The sequence below is a fragment of the Mus caroli genome, chromosome 15 (assembly GCF_900094665.2).
Source record: "Mus caroli chromosome 15, CAROLI_EIJ_v1.1, whole genome shotgun sequence".
NCBI classification, from domain to species: domain Eukaryota; kingdom Metazoa; phylum Chordata; class Mammalia; order Rodentia; family Muridae; genus Mus; species Mus caroli.
This window is the reverse complement of record NC_034584.1, coordinates 35,740,427-35,763,136: the sequence shown is the minus strand read 5'-3', so window position 1 is coordinate 35,763,136 and position 22,710 is coordinate 35,740,427. Positions and strand designations below refer to the sequence as shown.

Genomic DNA, 22,710 nt, shown 5'->3' with positions numbered 1-22,710 from the left:
GGATGACAAGGTGGCAGAGAGGAGGGATTATAGGAGAGAAAAGCAGAAATGGGACGACAAGACCAGTACTTTGTAGGCTGAGGCAGTATGGAGTGATTCAGCCTGGCTTCCTAATGTATAGATGAATGGCTTTTAAATTCTCTGCAGAAGGTTTTGGGGAAGGTAGGGTCACATTAGACATATGGCATTTGGTAGGTTTGAAGGAAATACATAGGAACATGTGGGAAAGTGTTAAGAGAATTCTAAATCTCTGCAGGAAGATTTAAATATATCATGAATGAACAATCAATATATAGTTCACGGTGAAAGAAAGAAATCTGCAGAATTATGAATCATAAATGAGAGAAAATTAAGGATCAAATTTTAGTTGCCGGGAGCCAAGGGCAGCTTCAAAACTATGCACTGATGACTGCTATTTAGTTCATTCTTTCCAAGTTAAGTGCATTTACACTATCTAAAAGACTGCACAGTTTACTGTAGTGTATATGTCAACAGAGACACGTCATATGATTGATTTCAAGATGCCAATGATAATCTGTGCACATATTGGGTCACTTGAGATTAATCATCTTCTACAAAAAGAAAACAGGTATGCTCTAATGTATAATTAGACTTAATATCACACATTGGAGCATCACAACTGCATAAGGTTATTTGAAATTTCTTGTAATAAAATTACTTTGCCTCACATCCAAGTTGGTCACATTATTTCATGCTCTATGCAGTAAGAACAAAAGTAAAAAAAAAAAAAGAGAGAGAGAGAAAAACTATTCTATTAAATAAATCAAGAATTGCTTATGTTAAAACTCTTTGGCCTATTGATTACATGCATAGTGATTTAAGAATCATCTGTGAATTTCTTTATTCATAATTATAGTGGGATGTTTTTAATAATATGAAAATATTATTGCTATCTAGATTTCTTTTTCATTGGTCTCAAAAATCTTCAATGTCATTTTAAGATTTGATGCATTACCAATGTTATTATAACCAACCAGCATTACCAAATTAGTATAATGCTACTCTTGCCATGTGATTGACACTCAGTTTTGCTTCCCATGGAGAGCTGAATAAAAGCAGATCTTCCTAGAACAAAGACCCTGGGGCCCCTTGAACCATTGACTTTCCACCACATAATGTGCCTCTTTATGTGTTCAAGAAATCCAAACTAGAGTATTCATCTTCACAGTATAAAGCAGTCCAGAGATGTTTGCCACAGTGTATTTTAAATTTCTCTATGAAGTATTAAAAGCTTATATACTCTTCCTCTCTTTTCCTTTTGCTTCCTTTTAATTTACAAATATTTTGATTTGTCCAGGTTACCAGGACTTCATCCAGATTGTAAGGATAAATATAAAAGCTCAGTGCATTTTTACTGGTTTATCTGAGGCTACTAGGTATTATTGCTACTTTCTAATATAATAACAACAACAATAATAATAATAGTTCATCAAAGCCTCACACCGACATACTCTGTATCATTAATGTATATAATATATTCTTCTTTGCAAGTTTTTTTAAAAATTCCATGACCCTTAACAAATACAACTTTTGCTACTAGAAAGTCATCTAAGCATTGCTAAGCAAAGTTGAATATTATTCAACAAGTAGAAAATGACAGTTTTTACTATGGGTGACATTTAGGAATCTAATCTGACATAATTGGTTGTGCGTGTTTTGTCTGCATTCCCGTGTGAGGCAAACACACACACACACACACACACACACACACACACACACACACAGCTATACACTGAAGAAAATCTCTGTCCTTAGCTGCCTGTCAGTAGACATTATTCTCCCGTAAATACACATTACCTCACAAAGCTGGGCTATTGCACTCAGCACTTACTATTGACAATAGCTGTAGGCAAAATAGAAGCCATGGCAGCTTGCTGAGGAAGCAGCTGAATCGAGTCCAGCAGGCGGGCGGGGTACATCCCTTCTGTGAGAGTCATGTGACTAGCAGCTTGTAGCCTTGAGTCAAAGTCCACCACAAAGGCGACGAGCTCTTCACCCTCTGAGATGGCCTTCGTCGTGGTGCACCAAAGTTGGCCCCCTGTTGAGAAGGGTGACAAGAAGAGAAAAAGAGTTGTCATGGAACATGTGAGCTGGCTGCTCACAGGAACGTCTTCTGCTCCTGTCATTCACATGGGTGTGGACTGGGGGTGGAGTTCAATGAGTTTGCAGTTGTGTGTCTCAGCCAGCCTCTGTGGACAAATGTTCTCCTGGTATTAGGCAACGGTCTGACTAACTACTTGTAGGAGAAAACTTGAGGAAATACAGATAGTGCCTGTGGAGTTTACCAATGTCCCAGCTTTTGTGTTTGAAGACCTGCATGGCTGCAAGACTCCTGCAGACACAGTTTTGAAGTTATGATGTCATTAGCCTGTGGAAGAAGCAACTGTTCTTCTCCCTCTTTCCACCTTGAACTTTCTCTGCCAGGGTCCCTCTGTCTTTCTCTCCACTGCCCCAATTATTTTGGACTGTGAGCCCAGATACTCCAAATTGTCAAACACGCAAACAGAAGTCTGTAAAATCTTAGCTATTTAAGTGCAGTCCCAGAGAAGCTGAGCGTGCCTATGTATACTACCCAGCATGTACTTTTTGCTTTGACTGGGTGATCTTATACAATTCCCTGTGATGTCCCTTCTTTATCTCCGTTTACCCTGACTGAACTGCCTGCAAAGGAGGACACACCAAAGATTCTTTTCAAAAAGGCTTATTTCAATAAAGATTTGTTTAAATGAAAGGAACCTTGTCTTCAAACACTGAGATAGACTCTCTGGCTCTGCATTTCAAATGATCACGTGCGATGCATTAAAAAGAAAAATTAACTATGCAAGTACATCTTCTAATGTATTGGAATGTGATAGCGAACACTCATTTATTTAACATGTTTAGACAGGCAAAGCACTTATATTTTGTTATCTCCACTCTCAGGCCTAGATACATATCCCACATAGTTATGTCTGCAGTAATGTGCTGTACTTGATATTTTATAAAGCACCCCCCCCCCATTGTGTATGTACTGGAACGCTGTATATTGTACTCATTAACCAAGAAAAATTGTACCCATTTTGATAAGTCGTATTGCTCTGCTTATCTTTTAGCATAACTGTCATTTCAAGTGCACTTCATTTTTTTCCAGCCTTGGAGATCATGGTTTTTAAACAACTTGTACAAATCTTGTGATGATAAGAACAGTATATGAGACAGAGGAGTCGGCTGGAAAGCTGAGCGAGATGATGCCTTAGAAACATCATGGGCAATTAAGACAGGTTTAAAGCAAGCAAACAAAACACAGCCCAGGATGGTATGTGTCCGTGAAAAAAGAAAAGAAAGATTATAGTCCTCAAAGTTATGACCAGCTTTACAGTAAAACAGGAAGACAGTAGAATACCACAGGGCGACATGTGCTCACCCCACCCACACATTGATACTAATGTTTCCAAAGGCATGCAGGTTTACTGTAGTTGAAATAAAACAGATTTATTTTGTTGAAATATTTTTTTCCAAGTCACTGAAGCCAAAATTACATCACTGGGGAATGAGAGGGAGTTAGAAGCCCGTGTGGATCCATTTCCACAGTGGGGGGTGGGGCATTCTGACTCTGGGAACCTCTGGGTTCAGATGCTCACATCTTACTATCTATGGTGGAGACAAGCTAATCACTTGTGTCTTATCTCTCCTCTGGAACACAGTTTATAAAGCCAGCATGTGGAATGAGGGTGGGGAAGGAAAAGCCAGGAACCCTAGTATGGGCTTATTTTCTAGCATGGTCACAGAGCCACTAGATTTCAAGCATGGAGTTCAGATTCTTGGCTAATCCAGCAGTGTCTACCTTTCACAAAAATAAAGCCAGGCTCGGTTTCAGGTCCTAGGAGAAGACATCTACTGACAGCTAATCATGGTCACTTCAGGGAGCCACACAGCAAGACAACAGCTTACCTATACAAAGCATTTAGCCAAAACATCCAATAAATAAACAAAGTAAAATGAAAAAAAAAGCCAGTTGCAAAAACCATAACAAAGATATGATTCTTTATATTATTAAGCAACTTGACAGTTGTTACACACACCTGCACCTTGAGATGTCTCTGTGTTGATACATATTTTCTCATTGCTACCTCTTGTCCCCATTTTGCAGTTTACTCAGCAGGCAACATTTTGAAAGGGTGAATTAGACTGAATCGATTGTCTTAAGATTTGTTTTTTTTAAACTAACTAATTAATTCATCACCCATTCAGTGACGTGGGGTGTCTGCTGTGTGTCAGGCTGGGCTCTGTACTTTACACAAGGATGCACATACGTATGTCAACGGATGAATCAAAGTATATATCATACTACAGGCAACTAAAGCTTCTTGAGGGAATTAGGGAAGCCATCCAAATTAATATTTTACTTGATCTGGAATAAGTCAAAATGAAATATCAAGTGTCTGTGTAAGGAGTAACAGGCAGGTTCATCACTAGTAGATATGGAATGAACATGAGCAGGTATAGGATTGTGGAAAGATCTGACTTTGGAACAAACTTTGAGCTGAGAATCTGTAGGAAAAGCCAAGGATCAGGGGCACACATCTGTGGGATGAACAGAAAGCTACAATTTCAGGAATTTTGTTGTTTGGTTGATATACTAGTGCTAGCTTGAGGTTGGCCGTGATGAGGGCTATAACATTTATCATGGGATCAGCAAGGGGTATAAATTCAGGGTTCCTCATAAAAAACCTTAATGCAAGACAGAGGAGCTTTAAGTATAAAGCAAATGCAATTTTTATCTGGCTCCTGCTGGGGGGAGATACACCTTTATTTTAATGAATAAATACATTATTAACATAGATATTTCCCCCTCTACATAATCTAGAGGAAGTTTTATAGGCAGAATGTGCTATAGCAGTTTAGAGATTATTGTACTCATTCAGAAGTCATAAATACATGAATATAAGGGAGCAAAGAGCAACACTGAAGAGGCACAGGACAGGAGGGGCTGGAGTGATGTCCTTAGATGAGAAAGAGAAGAAGACGTTGAGATGTCATCAAGGCTAATGGCAACGGAATAAAAATGGCAGTTATGGCCCTACCTTGGCAAAAAGCTGGAATGGTAACAGGTATACAACAGCAGCAGCAGCAGCAGCATCAACAACAACAACAACAACAACAGCAGCAACAGCAACAGCAACACAAAGCTGGTAGGTGCCAGAAGCATTTCTTTTGGCTGGAGATGAAAAGCAGTTAGTGTCCTTCCTTTGTTTTCAGCCTGGCAGTTACTCCTCTGGCAGTGAAGTAAACTGTAGCTCAGATAGGATAGGTTAACGTCCCACAGATTCGCATTTGGTCAGTGGCAAAATCATGTCTTTTTCTTTGGTCGTCTTAACTTTAAAGTCCAATTGTGGACCCTTGGTAAGAGAGAGAATGAGGGAGAGGGAGGGAGAGGGAGAAGGGTAGAATGTTTAAGTGTGCACATAATGAACTATATTTTGAAAAGGCAAAGTTTGAGATCTAGAAAAGCTTCCGGGTGAGGGTATCTCACTTGTGATTTTGAAAACATATAAAAATTATGTAAAAACTGAGACCAGCACGGTAGCTTATGTGAGCACCTAGAAAGCAGAGCAGGACCCAAATTTGGGCCAGTCACTGGATCTTCTTTCTCTCAGTCTCTTCTCCATTTTTGTCCCTGTAGGCCAAATACTACTACTGATGCTATGATGTGCTTCAGACAGGAGCCTAGCCATGGGAGTCCTCCAAGGGGCCCAACAAGCAGCTGACAGAGTCAGATGCAGATATTTACACCCAACAAATGGACAGAAGCCAGGAACCCATGGGATTAAATTAGGGAAAAGCTGGAAGAAGCTGAGGAGAAGGAAGGCACCATAGGAAGACCAGCAATCTCAATTAACATGGATCTTGGAGATCTGCCCAACACTGAGCCACCATCCAGGCAGCATACACCAGCTGATATGAGGCCCCCCAACACACATACAGCGGAGGACTGACAGGTCTGCACTCAGTCAGAGAAGATGCACCTATCATTTGAAAGACTTGAGGCCCAGGGAGTGGGGAGGTCTGATGGGGTGGAGTAGGGGTGGGGTAGGGGTGGGGACATCCTCTTGGAGACAGTGGGAAGAAGGAATGGGATGAGGAACTGTAGAAGGGCAGACTGAGACAGGGATAAATCTGTACTGGGAAAAAAAAGAGAGGAAGGAAGGGAGGGAGGGAGGGAAGGAGAGAGAGAGGGGGGGAGGGGAGGGAGGGAGGGAGAGGGAGAGGGAGAGAGAGAGAGAGAGAGAGAGAGAGAGAGAGAGAGAGAGAGAGAGAGAAAGAGAAAAAAAGAAAGAGGCAGAGACAGTGGATCTCACTTTGTTCCAGGCCAGCCTGGTCTACACAGTGAGTTAAGGGCCACTAGAGCTACAGGGTCTGTCTCAAAACAAAAACAAAAACAAGAAACAAATAAGTGTGTGAAGCCTTTAGCTCATTCTAAGTGACTGCAGCGGATGCTCTTTGCATTGGTGAGGTAACATGGAGAGCAGAGATTATAAAAGAGGACCAAAGAGTGAAATTGGGAGTGTGTGGGGAGTGAGCAGAGAGGTCAAGTCCCTGTCAACCACTATTGGCTTGTTTGGTCTAACGGAAACCATTACTCTAACTTTTCTCACCACTTTGCCAAATCCAAGAGAAAAGAAATCTCATCAGATAAGGCAAACCAGTGAGATGAGGGAGCAAAGGAGGCTCTACTTCAAGAAAGCAGCTAACTCATGTCCACAAAGTAGGCAGGGCTACCTCTCACTGTGCACTATATCTTGAACTATTAAGACTTGAATTGGTTTCTAGCAATCAGTTATAGCTTGAGGAAGAGGTAGGAAGGCCACTTCTCCACCTGGTAAAGACTTACAATATGCTGCCAATGTGAATTTGCATCTGGGTGCAGGGCAGTTGTTACATTAGATGTATATGAATATTAAGTTATTTGAATATTTAATGTTGAACCTGATTTTCAGTGTTAACAGTGTGCTACATTTGGTTTTAAAACAGGAACAGAACTATTATTTAAAAGAATAGAAAACAACAGACACTGGTTAAAATGCAGGAACATTTGGACAGTTTGAAGGAATATAAAATCAAACAAGATAGTGATTCTTAAAAATAGTGATTTATAAACCTGTGATTTAAAGAACTGAAGGTATGCTCTTGAAGAGACATTTTAATACACACTCATAGAATAACATTGTCACAACAACAATTCAAACATGAAATAAACTTAAATACCCATCAATAGATGAATGGATAAGGACAAAGTGTCATAATGGTCCATGGAGTGTTTTTGCCTTTAAAATAAATGATATTTATTCTACAGTGTGATGAACTTTGAGGACAATGCGCTGAATGATGAAAGCCAGTCTACAAAGACAAATAAGACTTCACTGCTAAGAGGTTCATTGCATATTCAAAGGATAGAGGCAGAGGAGGGAATGTTGGTGCCAAGAGACGAGGACGTCAGAGAATGGAAGTTAGTGGTTGGAAGAAATAGAGGTTCAGTTGTACAGTATGAAAAATTCTAGAGATGAGTGGTTGTATAACCCTGTGCATGCCTCCTAAAAAGGGTCAAGGGAGCAAGTTTTGTGGTATATATATTTTGACATAGTTTAACACACTGTTCAAAATTATAGCCTCATTTCTTAACTAAATAAAGGTCTTGTGAGAGCACAGAGCATTTGTACTTCTAGTCTTAGTTAAAATTCTTCATGCGACCTTTTAAAGGTTCTTTTCATGAAAGCTTAGAAAAATAAGCAAGAAAATAAAGTATTCATTTCCTGGCCTTCAAATATATAATAAACCTGTTCTGGTTTGTTCGTCAAATACCCAAGGCAACCTACTTACAAAGAAAAAGAAGTATATTCTACCAGTGGTGTCAGAGGCTGAAAGAGTGGCCATGAGAGCTGAGCTCGTAGGAAGATATGTAACAAATATTAAAGCACGAGGAAGAAGATCGATTTACATAACCAAACAGGCAGTCAGACAGAGACTGGGGCCTCATTATTCTTTGACGATACACTCCAGTGAACCCAATGACCTGTCACTGGGCCTCTCTCTAAAAGATCTCAGGCATTCAATATTACCATTGGAGTGCTGAAGCTTGTGGCCCACACCAACAACATCCCAACCCTAGAATCACAGTCACTCTAAGGCCCTCCTCTGGGGAATCGCCTAGAGACCTCGGGTTGCACCAGAGACCGAGACTATTTGACAACCATTCCATCTCCTCACTGCAATATGAGTTCATTGAAAATTCTGGTTAGTTACTGCTTACTTTGCAGCTTGAGGTTTCTTTCTGTTACCAGTGCTAAAGACAGCCCTGCTAAATCTCTATACAGATGAGAGTTTAGGAGTCTTGTTAGATGTTTCTTGGGATTTTATAGCTAGAAGTACAATTAATATCCTCAGATTGAAACCAAGCAAAATTTCAACGTACTGGTTTGTACTAATGACATGTTCATAGGAACAAAAAAAGAATTACGCCAAGATACAATGTGTATGTGTGACAATATAATTGTTGAACTCAGTGGTTAAAACGTCTACTGTTTTCTTTTCAGCATCACTCAGGAGAAAACACCCTTATCCTATGGAATTCTTGGCAAAGAAGCACGGGGGTGGGGTACCTGAAATATTTGAATATTTATTTGTATTCAGTGCTAAACAGAGTTGCAAAGAGAAATTAACTGGTGGATATGAAAGCTTAGTTTTAACCTTGACTTGATAGTTAATGTGTAATCTTGAAAATCTGTTTATGAGGCCCATAAAATGACAGGTGTAAGTTAGAGGTCTCCTTAAACTTATGAAGATTCTATTGTGGATAACATCTATGAAGATCGTCTTGTGGATAGCATAATTATTCAGTAGAGCTAGGCTAGAGACTAAATCTATTCAACTTGGGATGTGGTAGGGACTCCCAATTCTAAGGTGACTCATTAAAATAGTGAACATGTGGAGTATACCATGTGTAAGGTACAATTTAAGCATATCTCATATACTAACCTAGTAATACTAAACACTTAGTCATGTTAAAGTAATGTTAAAATAATATTTTACCACTTTCTTGATTAAGTCCAAGTTGAAATAGATATGTATAGGGGCCTCAAGACTCCACATGACACAGAAGTTCTGGCCAGCAATTTTGACTACACTGTAGATCCTACAGAGAAATTTGACTCTGTGCTGACTTCAAGCCTCTGTCCTAAATGAATCACATTAAAGGCTCTGGGAGTGAAGTTTGAGATTCTGTGTTTTTAAGAACCTCTCCAGAAAGCTTATCATAAGAGTAGCATTCAGAATAAAGGGCATGGAGTGACTTTAGACAACCTGTGTACTATAGAGTGCTTTTGAAAAATAACTTCTCTTGATACTGAACTAACTTATCAAAGTATTTAGACAATCTAATGGAGAAGATCCATCCTGAACTCAGAAACTCACAACTAAAACGTTGCTTTGTGTGTTCCCTTGTGTTTTAATATTTAAAGACTATGCAAATTCTGAGTGAGTCAGTAAGCCATACAAAAAGTCTTAGCAATTTTGGAACTATGGGCCACCAGTAGTTTAGTATACCTTTGAGTTTTACCTGCTTTTAGAAATGCTTGTCTTTATATTAGTTTGAAGGTGTATAGCTTGATAAACAGAAATTACTGACAATGACATACACACCCCAACTGTGGAAAGATTATAGTGTACAAACAAGAGGAGAATGGAATATCGCATTTAGAGTTCACAGGCATGAATTTTTATCTGATGACAATGATCTGCTGCCTTTCTGGCCTCCACCAAATGGAAAGGTTGTTTTAGACTTCCTTGATGTCTGTCTCTTTTTACTTCAAACAGAACCATTCTTCCAAGACATCATACTCCCACCAGACTCCCTTCCTAGCAAAGGACAAGTGAATTCTAGGTTCTGTGAAAAAGCAAGACCTTGACATTCCTGGCAAACCCTAGACTTGTGGTTCTCATAGTGGTGTTAAAACTGCAGTGAAGTATCCTACAAATTTTAATAGTAAAGAATAAAGTTATGGTTCAGACCTGATTATATTTTTGGAAATCTCATGCTCCCCTTACTAAAAACGGTCCCCTCAAACCTCTCCCCATTCTTTCAAAATTTTTCCTTGCACATGTTATTAGGATCTGAGTGCCTGCACAATGCCACGCAGACCTTCGCTGATAAACTCTAATTAAGATTAAGACAGGACTTTTGGAAGGGATCCCATCATTAGCAAACACAATAAACACAAAAATACCCCCTACTTGTCAACCAGGAGCAATTCAGTAACCTAACAGTATTATCTGTTGCTAGGATACCAAGCTGACAAAGCTTCAATTATATTGTTCGACCATACCTATAGTGTTCTGTATAAGCAAAATATATCCAGACTAAAAGCATTTAACTTCATCCATGCTATCTGCAATTCACAGCTCCTTACAATGGTAAAAATCAGGTTAATAATTACACAGTGTGCTGAAAATTCTTTTCCATGTGTTATGTCTATACATGATTCTTTCTAATTTATCTGCGTGATTGATAGACGTGCTTGCTTTGTAAAAATAAGAAAATGCAAGGAACGGAAGCTGTAAACATCTGCCACAACCAGTGGGCTCATCAAGATACTGACCTGTGCTTAGCATAAAAATATGTAGCAAATTGAACCAATTAAATACCATTTAGATTTTGCACTACCCTGCCTCACTATATAGTAGGATGAGGAGCCTCGAGCAAAGAGATAGGAATCCAACAAAAACTTGTTTTAAAAGCTAAAGAACAACCACCCTTATCTAACAATAAAAAAAGAAATAGATGATTTATAATAAGGCTTTATGGCAATGGCTTTTCTGGGATTATTTTTAAAGCTGAAGTTAGTAACTTTACTCCAAAGCATTAAGCCATCAAGCCTGCTTTTCTTTCTTTAAACAGGGAATACTGGGAAGTCCGGGCTCCCAATACAGGCATTTGACGAGGAGGAAAACAAAAAATCTCCGTGTGTGAAAAAAGTCAGTCTGTGAATAGTCCTTTGTGTGTTTTTTGGCATCGGGAACTTTGGATGGCTGTCACAGAAATCTAGAGGAAATGTAGTTGTGTTTGATTGAACTCCATTCTTTGAAAAAATTTAATTTGGTGTGCATTGGTGTGAGGATTTCAGATCCCCTGGAACTGGATTTACAGAGAGGTGTGAAATGCCATGTAGGTGCCGGGAATTAAACCCGGGTCCTCTGGAAGAGCAGCCAGTACTCTTAACTGCTGATCCATCTCTCCAGCCTGTGAATCCTATTAAAGAGCGATAGAACACAAAATAACTATTCTACATACCAACCTATATTCTGGTTTCTTCGGGGGTAGGTTGGTATTTCTTCATTAATCTATAATGTCTATGTCTTTCACACACAGTGTAGCAAGATGGCAGGTGTGGATTAAAGCACAGTAATTGGTTAAGGTCATTCTATATAGGGAACATGCACACACACACAAACACACACAAATGCACACATACACACACAAATATGTACATATGCAAGCACTCACAAACTATGCACACAAATACACACACAAGTACTCATGAACACAATCAAATACATATGCACAAAAATACATACCCACATAAGAACATATGCATACACAAACACACAGAAACATATTCAACACACATATATACATATGCAAGCACACAAAAATATATTTATACACATACAAATACATACAAACACATACACAAATACACACAAGCACACACTTTTGAACACAAACACACACAATCACATACACAGAAACACACACAAATACATACATACTTAAGCACACACAAATATGTATACACATGTACAAATGCATACAGACACAAACACACAAATACACACACATACACTTAAATAAACACACACACACACACACACACACACACACACATGCACACACACATCATTTTCCTGAAAAGGGAAATCCTTACTTGTCTTCTTTTATTTTTACAAAACTATTAGAAATGGAGAAATGATGCCTTTTTCTGAAATCTATTCTTCAAAAGTGGAAAGTAATTGGTTGAAATGATTCTCTAAAAGCAAAATTACAGCCCCATTTCAGCATGGCATGCTGTGTGTTACTGTCTCCACCTCAGGGTTTAGACGTGAACATGGGACAGGGATCTATACATAGACATGTTGCCTAATACAAATTTTATAATGAATTCAAATCCAATGCTCTTGAAATTCTTGACAGTGGAGTACTGCTGTGAAGGGAACTTATAAATTATGGGTGCCCCTTCTTTGAAAACCGCTTTGGAGGTTTCTTTGTGCATCGGCAATACAGTAGGACTATGAGGCATTGTCTGGGTCCTCCTGCACAGCACCTGATAAAAGAATAAAGAGCTGTGACATATTCTTAAAACAATAGAGGAATTAAAGGGAAACAATGGGCCAGCTGCTTCATTAATACAATCAAAAGGAAGCCCAGCACAGAGGAGTGCAGATAATTAAGCACCACTCTCTTAGCCCTCCTTTCTATCATAAAATTGCTTAAAAATGTATTAACTACTTCATAGTTGTTAGATAGATCTGTGCACTTGTTTATTTAGAGTTGATTAATGCCTTTTTTCTGTATTCAGCAACATGCCAACTCACAGTTTACACTAGTGTTTGAATACAAGAGAATAAGAATAATTGATAAAGATCTGCACAATACACAGCAATAAATCAAAATGCATTTTGCAAAAGGTCTTTCCTGTTTTAAACTAATCTTTAACATTTTTCATTTGTTATTGGTAATGTGGGGCATTTGAGGGCATCCAAGTTCCTTGGGCTGGCACACTGGAAATTGTTTTATAGGATACCCAACAATTCCTAGGAGGGTTTTTGGGGGAGGGGGAAATCAGACTTGATCTGGATGTGTCTTTACTGTTTGAGCCAATAGATGCAATAGATTTATTAAATTACTTTTTCCATGATCAAGGGAGATGGACAAACGGCTGAACTGCATGCCAAGTTCAATGTTTATTCTTCATCCACTTTACAGAGGAAAACACACTTTTTATGCTATTTATATTAAAACGGTTTATAATGTATTATAGGAAGGCTTTCATTTTTCAGCTCTTCTGTAGGTAGCCTTTCCCTGCAGTTAATGATACATTTAATTGCTTAAGAACTGGGAAACTGGTAACTAGAGACTGAGCGTTAAAATGTTAAAAGTCAGGGAAAAACCTATTTTCTGCTTTTCTCATAATTTTTTCTAAGTTAAACTTAGAGACAAATCCAATTTTTAAAATAACAAACTACTAACCAAAGCGGCCAGCTTAATATATCTAACACAGTTCTGGTGATTTTTAGGATCTTAACTGGAAAGAAAAAGAAAGAAATAGACCAGGAAACCCAGAGATACATACAGCAGGACATTCAAATGTGCTCTGACACTAAGAAGATTGTGGTCTTTCACATATGCTATAAATAAGCTATACACTGATTGAGGCCCTGTTTATATAGGGCTTTTTGTACTATGTCAGTATTTAGACGATTTGGAGTATTATCTTTGGCTATGAAACCTGGCTCATGACCAGTTTCTGCCTCTCTATTAACTTAGTTAAGTTTTCCTCAAATACCAGGGGATAACACATACAAACAGTAAATATACATAGGAATGATCATTTAAGAAATTATTTCATGCAGTTGTTTATGGGAATATTTTTGTTTTGACAGGACCCACAAAACTCACTTCGTTAAGCTGCAAAGCAAAACTAAATAGAGATGAGCTGTCAGTTGGCTTCTCAAGCATCACATGAATGTTCTTCAACGAATAGTCTGAACACTTCAGGTTACAAATTACTATGGCCATATGCATCACACAGACCCCTTGTAAAATGCTAGTGAGAATCTTTCATAAACACGCTAAACTGTAGCATCTTCAAGAAACACTTTTTTTTTGCACAGTAAACCAACTTCTCAGATCACAGGACTTGTCATTTTAAATATCAGAGGTTTTTATCACTTAGCATAAACTCATCAGGAAATACTTACTGGACCGCATGGAGTTCAGAAACAAAGAAATGTGGTCATTTTTCTTATTTCAAAGGAATTAGCTGTAACAAATCAGAAGCACTGCGGCTGTAGTTTCTGTGACAGGAATTTGAAGGCAGGCTACATAAAGCTCTGTGCTTGCTAACTCCTGTTCTCTCCGAAGGCTTTCATTGGCTTCCTCTTGTAAAGGATTCTCACTAGATCTTTTCACTCTGGAATGGAATTCACTCTACATGTTTGCTCTTATCTATCTATCTATCTATCTATCTATCTATCTATCTATCTATCTATCTATCTATCTATCTATCTATCTATTTCTCTCTCTATCTCTCTATCTGTCTATCTATCTGTCTATCTATCTATCTATCTATCTATCTATCTATCTATCTATCTATCTATCTATCTATCTATCCTATTCTTTCCTTTAAGAAAGTGTTTCCTATGGAGATTTCTTTTTTCTTCTTCTAGGAGGTATGTAGAGCCCCTTTCAGAAAATTGAACTGAGTAATTAAGCTCAGATTCTGATTCCTGTTGAAGTGTATGGGCAGAAAGTTTTGCCCTGTAAACAAAAATGGATTCAGAATTTTCTGAAAACATTGTGAACTAAGGGTTTAGAAGACATAAGACTCAGCAATGAAACAAAAACATTTGTATGGATTTTTTCCTTTACTTACTATTAATTTATTTATTCACTTTAGATCCCGATTGCAGTCCCCCATAAGTCCCACCCTCACAAACCCATCCCTTCATTACCCCCTTCCCTTCTCCTCAGAGAAGGAGAAGTCCACCGTGAGTACTAACCTGTCCTGGCTCATCAAGTTGCACCAGGACTAAATGCACTCGCTCCCATCGAGGCCAGTCAAGGCAGCCTAGCTAGGGTAAGGGGGCCCAAAGGCAGAGCAAAAGGATTCTTATAGGCTTTAGCATTCCTGGGGTGTGGACTGTGTTTCCTAAGGTATGCTATGGTCTGACTCTGCAGCAATTTACACCAGCACATGATGTCAGCCATCAGACTAAATAGTCCTGGCCATCCAAATTTCAAAGGACCAGTCAAGGGGTGACATTGCACCCAAAGAGCAAGCTGTCAAGAATTTCACCCGCTGCTGATAAACTGATTATAGAGCTGCTTAAGACTCTGCTTGTAAACAAAAGCATTTATCAACTAATAATTTGGAATAAACTCCTGCAACTCCCAGCTGAGCCCCTAACTGTAATTGTCTTTACCATCTGCCTATTAAAATACCATTCTTCATCAGCAATCAGGAGCAGAAGGGAGGAAATCTCCACCAAAATACACAACTTGCAAGCTTATGAATAATCGGAGTGCATTCTGCACTTTCATTTCTGACTTGTGTGTTGGGTGTTCTTAATTTAAATTCTTGCCCAGCCTGGGAGGCTCAGAAATCAGGTGGAGGGGAAAAGAGGAGGGGAGGGGGAACTGACACACTGTGCCTGCTGCTCTGCAGAGGCATAAATTATACAAGTTCATCATAGGAGGCTGTTTTTAATTTCTTTTTCCCTCTTTCCATTTCTCTGTGTAATATGCATTGCAGGATCACAATGCAGCTCCCTTAAGCACCAGGCTAGAAATGAGCCTCTCAGTGCCTCTTGTCAACTTGTCTATTTCTATTAGACTTCTTTGTTTTGCCTTTCAATTTATTTATTTTTTAATTCCCAGAAGGTAATCGATTTTTCTCTAGGGAGCTAGATCAAAAGTGTGACGCCAGTGGATGAGGTGAAAGACTGGTATCCCTTGCAGCAACTGGTCAGATCCCTGGAACAGGAGGAGCCTGTTTTTCAGCAGGAGCCTGAGTTTTCAGCCTTGGTTTGCAATCACTCAGAGATACTGCCCAGTTAAGCTCCTGTTGTGTCCTGTGTGCTAGGAGGTGTCCTGTACACATCACTTCTGAGAGATGGGCTTCAGCATCAGCCACATGAAGCACTCAGAACTGCCCTTAGCAGCAGAAGTCTTGATGCTTAAGTGATGATCATAAGAGATCTGTGGGCAAAAGCAGCCAGGAAAGGGGATTGCATCTTTCTGCAAGCCATCTTTAGTCAACGTATTCCATACCTTGGTAAAGTTATTAGCTTTTAAATATATTTACCCAAATGTTCTCCTAACAAAACATGATACTTATAAAAAAAAAAAAGATCCCAACAACCATACAGTATTAAGCAATCTGTGCTGCTTGGAAAATTAAAAATTATAAGTACTATGCATTATTTTCATGCTCTTTTGTTGCCCAGAACATGTTTCCTGTTTTAGGGTTTTTCTCTTCTCAGGGAGCATTTTATCTGTCCATAAAAGCTCAGTAATTCTGAAGGAGATCATGGGTCGAATGTGTCCTACAGTAAACAATGGCTATCATTTATAATTAGGGTTCAAGTTCTAGAGATGACAATGTGTGTTGGGTTTTCTTATTGCAACCTATAATTTTAAATTAATGTTTATGATTTTATTTCACTTTATATGAGCTTTCCTTTGAGTAATTATTTTTTCTTTACAATCAACTGTTAAATATAACGGAACTAATAATGTCCTGCTGTGGAAAAATGACAATGGCTTGCATGCACCTGTTTTTTACTCTATCTGGGTTGGCAAACAAAGTTAATGGGAAACAGGGATTCTAACTTTCTTCTCGGGCTGGGGAGGACCGGAAGTGTAGGCAGAACTGCGTGAGACCCTGTTGCTTTAGCATTGGAAACATGAAATATTTGAACAAAGCCTTGTTATCAATTTCAAGTAACACAAAAATCACTCACGATGCTAATAGTGTGATGTGCAATTTCTACCAAAACATCGTTTCTTTTTATCTACTTTTCCAGAATTGAAAATTCTTTAAATTGAGAAGCTTTAAAAAAATTTTCTTTTAAGATGAGTAGCAGCTGTGGGTCATGGTTGTGCTTCAGTGTGCTGTGACTTAGTGTGCCTTTTATTATGTTTAAGGAAACTCATAACTAGTATAGTTTTAGTAATTATATGTTATTTAAGATTATATAATCTAACACATAAGATTAAAATCTAGTGTTTCTTTTTCTTTTTTCTTTCTTTTTTTTTAAGGCTTATTTATTTTATGTATTCACCATTGTTCTCTTCAGACACCAGAAGACGGCATCAGACCCTATTGCAGATGGTTGTGAGCCACCATGTGGTTGCTAGGAATTGAACTCAGGACCTCTGGAAGAGCAAGTAGTCAGTGCTCTTAACCACTGAGCCATCTCTCCAGCCCAAATCTGACGTTCTTAAATTGCTTATAAATGTATAGAACAGTGGTGTGATGCTTCATTTATTTGGACTTTATTTCATTAATTTTTGACCAAAATTTGCTTATGTCATGGTGTAGGTAAATTCAAAGAATTTTAATAATTCTAATTTAACCTTTAAAGCATATTTATTTTTATTTCAAGTGTGTGACTGGTTTGCATACATGTATATCTGTGTACCATGTGTATGCCAGTGCCCAAGGAGGCAAGAAAACCATCAGATCCCCTAGTACCTGAGCTGTGGATGAATGTGAACTGCTGTGTAGGTTCTGGGAATTGAAGTTGGGTTCTCTGTAAGTGCAGCCAGTGCTCTAACCACTGGACAATCTCTATCCACAGCCCTAATTTTTGCATTAGTATCTAAAACTTTCATGATAGTTTATTACAAATAAAGTCTTTTTTGAAAAGCCACTGTATTTCTACCATAAGGCAAATTGTAGCATTATGATGGAACAGTTTGTAATAATAAATACTTCCAGGTAAAATATGGATATTTATAGCTCATCTATAAATAATGTAACTTTTGACTTTATTCATGATACTCTCTCTGTGTATTGACATAAGATTATCGATGTGTGTATTAGACTATTATTTATAGATATAACTATATATGTAATATATAATCATTAATAATTTACATATCTTTTCTAATCTTAATTTTAAATGACTGACGAGTTAGGGAAGAATATAGTGTTGAAAAAGGAAACAGCCAGCAGGTGGCGCTCAGTGCACACTGTGAAGGAAAGACCGAGGAAAAGAAAATGCAGGTTTTATTTATTTAATTCTACCTGAAATGTTGAAGTTGCTACACTGAGCTTTATAATCCCTAAAGATTTATGTTAATTGACTAAACAACTTTGTAGTAATTTACAGACGATTCTCCAATGCTCATCTGAATGCCCCTGCATTCAACTCACGCACCCTTGTCAAGATAACAAAACATAAAGATGTAACATCCCCACACCCCTAACAGGGAAAGAACTGAAGCCTGGGTTGCTGAAGTATAACAAACGCTATCCAAATGAACAGGTCTACTATGTTTGCTTGTTAATATGTAGCAACTACCATTCCCCTGCTTTTCAGCATCTTGCTTTATTCTATAAGGGATACAAAAATCTCCTGTTTAAAGAGTTCCATTCTATATCATAGACATTTTAAAGTCCTACCATTAATAACGTGCTTTGAGCAGATATTTGATGCTTACTGAAATGAGTGTGCTGCTTCTGAATCGCAAGGAAAGGTAACTGTTTGTGCCAAAGGAGAAACAACTGTGACAAGCATAAGCATTAAAGATTGTTATGTCTGTAAAATTAATGTGACACTTTCCAGACCTATAGCCAAATGCATGAGGAAGATTTTGCTTGATAATACACCTAAATTCCTCTGAACACATCTGTTTCCTCGTCTTCTTATCATTCTGTTACGAGGGGAGTTATCATTCCCACTTAATTTTATGTTAGGTATATCAAAGTTCCTCTCAAGTCTCTACATTCTGAATACTTGTTTGTCATAAGTAAAAATCCTCAACTAGTGTTCTAGTGGTCAGGTTGCTTAGCATGGCCTTTTCCCGCAAGGTCTTCATTGCTGAATTTCAGGCAAAGTCATTTAAGCAGTCTGGAAAACCTTCATGGGATTATGGGTAATCAGCATGAACTTGAGTCCCACCATCACCAGGAAGGGCTACTCAAGCAGGTGATTTCAGAATGTGCACAATGGAGTTTCTATATATCTTCTTGCTATATAAGAAGATGAGGCTCTCTCACAAACCACGTGGGCATTCGCCCAAAAATGGAAGCTAAAAACAATTAGTCAAGAACATCATAGCATCACAAGGTAGGAAACAGTTTTTCAAGTAATTGAAATCCACAAATAGAAAGGGAGTCCTAGCTATGGCTTGTGCTTTGAAAGTCTGACATTCAAGGTCAGCCCGTCTCAGTCTAGTTAGGACGGGCAGTGTGGAAGGCAGGGTTGCTTTCTGCCAAGGAAGTTGCAGATGACTGGACAATCTACTGCAAATCTCAACTTTTTCCATGTGTGACTATGAAGCTAGAGAAAAATAATTTTCTAAGACTAGCATGGCCTTCTGTTCCATTTTACTGTGTAGTTTGCAATAACAAATTTTACTATTCACTAATTGGCATAAAAGGGTCAATCTGACAGCAGCTATTGTTTTCAGTAAGATTAACAGTGCAACCCATGGTCTTTATCCAAAAATAGGTACATGTCTGTAGGCTGGTGTCACTTCGTTATAGAAAAATGTGGTATTATTCTCTTGGTGCTTACAGGGAGACATCTTTTTGGTATTTCATAGTTATTTCTTATTTGGGCCATGTGATGACAGAACTGGGCAGAATGGGTTCTTGATTTCCTATATGAGTCTCAATGGAGGGTGGGAGGGAGCACAAAACCAAGACAGAGTGGATTTTCTACAGATGAAATTCTCAAGCGGAGCATAGCAGGGCAGGCAAGGGATCAGGAAAGGAGAGCAACTGCAGAGAAAGACTCCATTCTTGAGAGGGCTGCATCTTATCTGGAAGACCATCACAAACAGACAGGACAGCAGGACAGCAGCCTGGCTGGCATCCTCCTCTTTTTTGTCACATTCTAGTGTTTGCATCACAAGGCATCTAGGAATGAGTAGAGCAAGCAGGAGAACAGTGGTGCTTAGAGGAGAGGCCAGGAGGTGGGCATTGCTCTGGGGCAGCCTGAGATGGGTCATGTGCCCTTACTGAGCTAACTAAGCCTCTAGTGAATCTCCAACACGTTCACTTAAAGGGTATACATATATACATACATATGTATGCATATATATGTATATGTGTTTGTGTGTGTATTTGTTTTTCTTTGATTATTCGGTATTTGACAACCACTCATTCAGAAAGCCTGACTACCTCATTAACAAGATAGTGTCTTTTAGAGTATAGTTATGGCACAGTTTGAGTAAAATTGTTTAAACACAGTGTGTGTTTTTATTTTTATTTACAGTACTGGAGAAAGATTCTTGATCATAAGCTGTCAGTTGAATCAAATTTAGGAATAATGAATGGAAATACATTTTGCTTTAGTGTGTACTCTCTTCCCCTAATTTACTTGAGATTGAACTCTATATTGTTAAGAAGCGAGAAGGCTAGCTCTGAGTGGGGCCCTACTGCGCCATACTCATGGGCCAGTTCAGATCTCTAAGTGTCAGCAGACAAAGCCATCATGAGGCTCTTCTGAGAGAAATGCTCCCAGGAGAAGTTCAGAGAAGTCTATTGGTCTGTCTGGTTACCAAGACCGGGTTCTCCCAATAATCTCATGATTCATTATCTTGACTGTAAGCTTAGCAAATCAAGAACAGCTTAAACAAACAAACCAAAACCAAAACCAAAACCAAAACCAAAACCAAAACCAAAACCAAAACCAAAACCAAAACCAAAACCAAAACCCAAACCCAAACCCAAACCCAAACCCAAACCCAAACCCAAACCCAAACCCAAACCCAAACCCAAACCCAAACCCAAACCCAAACCAAACAACCAAACAACCAACCAACCAACCAAAAACAGCCTGCTGTCTATTCTGCCTATAATCTGGGGGAAAAAAATGAAAATGAAGGTGGATTCATTTTGTTTTTGTTTTTGTTTTTGTTTTTTTATAAAGAGGTTATAGTTTCTTTCAATAAAATTTAAGGTAAGGAAGGGATGGCTTACTGTTTTTATAGAACTAAGTTAGAAATGAAGAAGGAGCTGAAATGGTGTGTTTGGGACTATTTCTGTTTGTTTGTTTTGCTTTTGTTTTTTGTTTCCTATACACACCAAGTGTTCACTAAGATGAGCTAGCTGAAGCCTTCAGTAAAGCCAATATTTAGGGAGTAGAACATCCTCGAAGAAGGGACTGAAAAATTTAAGACAGGATATAATTAAGGCTTGAAAAGGATTTCAACAGAGGTAGGGTCAGGCTAAGGACAAATGGCGGTAATGTTTTCTAAGTAGTGATAAGAGAAAGACAGGCGAAGGAGACTCAGTATAAAACTAAAAGCTCAAACTCGGACTTAGACAGGATTGTAGTCTCTGAGAACCAAGGAAGCTCTGACATAAAATGACAATAAAGTCACAAACAAGGTTTTCCTTCTCATCCCCCGCATATCAAAGCTTGAAACAGCGATAAAGCATGGCAGAAACTCCCTCACCATAGATCCTAATTTTATTTTCAGTAGCTTGAGGGATGACTCAAGAGCTTTTCTAAAAATAACCAGGCTATCATGTGCTTTGTGAGACTCTGCATCCCTTATGTGGTTTAGCCTTGGTTTTAGAGGCTGCAAAGTAAAAAATGATCCCAAAGTTCACCGGAAGTGTAGAAATGGAAATCCAATCAGTGGGGACCAATCACTGAAGAGTCCCCACGCTCTTTCCTTCATCCTTCCAGGTTGAGGTCTGAAGTAGAGCGAAACATTTTGAAAATCTGTTTATTTTTGCTATTCAATGCTGATCACAAGAGTATAGAATTTCTGGTTTGGAGGCCTCTTAGAGAGCTTCTAGAAGTTGTGAAGGTGAATGAAACACTACGAAATACATATATATTAGATTATTAGATGATATGTATATGAAATCTGTGTGTATGTAAGATATGTGCATTTTATGTGCTTGCATGTACACACAAATACGTATCTTCATAGAAAGATAAATCACTCTTATGGACTTCTATAGAATGGAGTTTTATTTAATAACAATAAAAGACAATGGAACCGCAGGCTTGGCATAAAGACTTAGAGTCACAGATTTTCCAATAGAGTGATTATGACTTGTAGGAGTAGAGCCAACACCTCTTATTACAAAGATCTTTGCTCTGTTATAGGTGACAAAGTCAGTTCAGCAGTTTCTGACCACACAAGTCCCCTAAAGTTTAACTTTAATAAAGGGTCACTTTCCTTTTAGAAGAGAGCCCCAAGGACAGGTGTGCAGTGTTGAGGTAGGACATGGATATAATGTCATCTTTTCAGAATGCAGGAATTGTATGTAACTAATGGACTACAATTATGGGAATAAGGTTGCTTTGATAAATAAAGTAATGCTTCTGTGCCTATAGTAATATGCATATACTTTCCAGCTTAAATTAATAGAACACCTACTGATAGGAGTCTGAAATTCCCACGAATAGAGAAGAACATGTTTGGTCTGTGTTCATGGCATCACAATTTCATCAGGATTGTAAAGTCAGATAATTATATGATATGAGGGATGTTCACATAAACATATTGTGCAAGACTGGGGAAATGGCGAGGACTGTAAAGTGCTTGTCACATGCGTATGTAGATCTGTGTTTGATTTCCCATGTCCAAGTAAAGAGGCAGAGGCAGAGGCAGAGGCAGAGGCAGAGGCAGAGGCAGAGGCAGAGGCAGAGGCAGAGGCAGAGGCAGAGGCAGAGGCAGAGGCA

At 38.6% G+C, this 22,710-nt stretch overlaps 1 protein-coding gene across 3 annotated transcripts in view; it reads right to left on the bottom strand.

Annotated features, from left to right (window-relative positions):
• Zfpm2 (zinc finger protein, FOG family member 2) overlaps nt 1-22,710 on the bottom strand; it is a 437,880-nt gene that overhangs the window by 6,477 nt on the left and 408,693 nt on the right. For all 3 annotated transcript variants that reach the window (XM_021183128.2, XM_021183129.1, XM_029469633.1), the window contains one exon: nt 1,853-2,059. In XM_021183128.2, the coding sequence (XP_021038787.1) occupies nt 1,853-2,059 (207 nt within the window). The remainder of the gene's footprint in view (nt 1-1,852; nt 2,060-22,710) is intronic.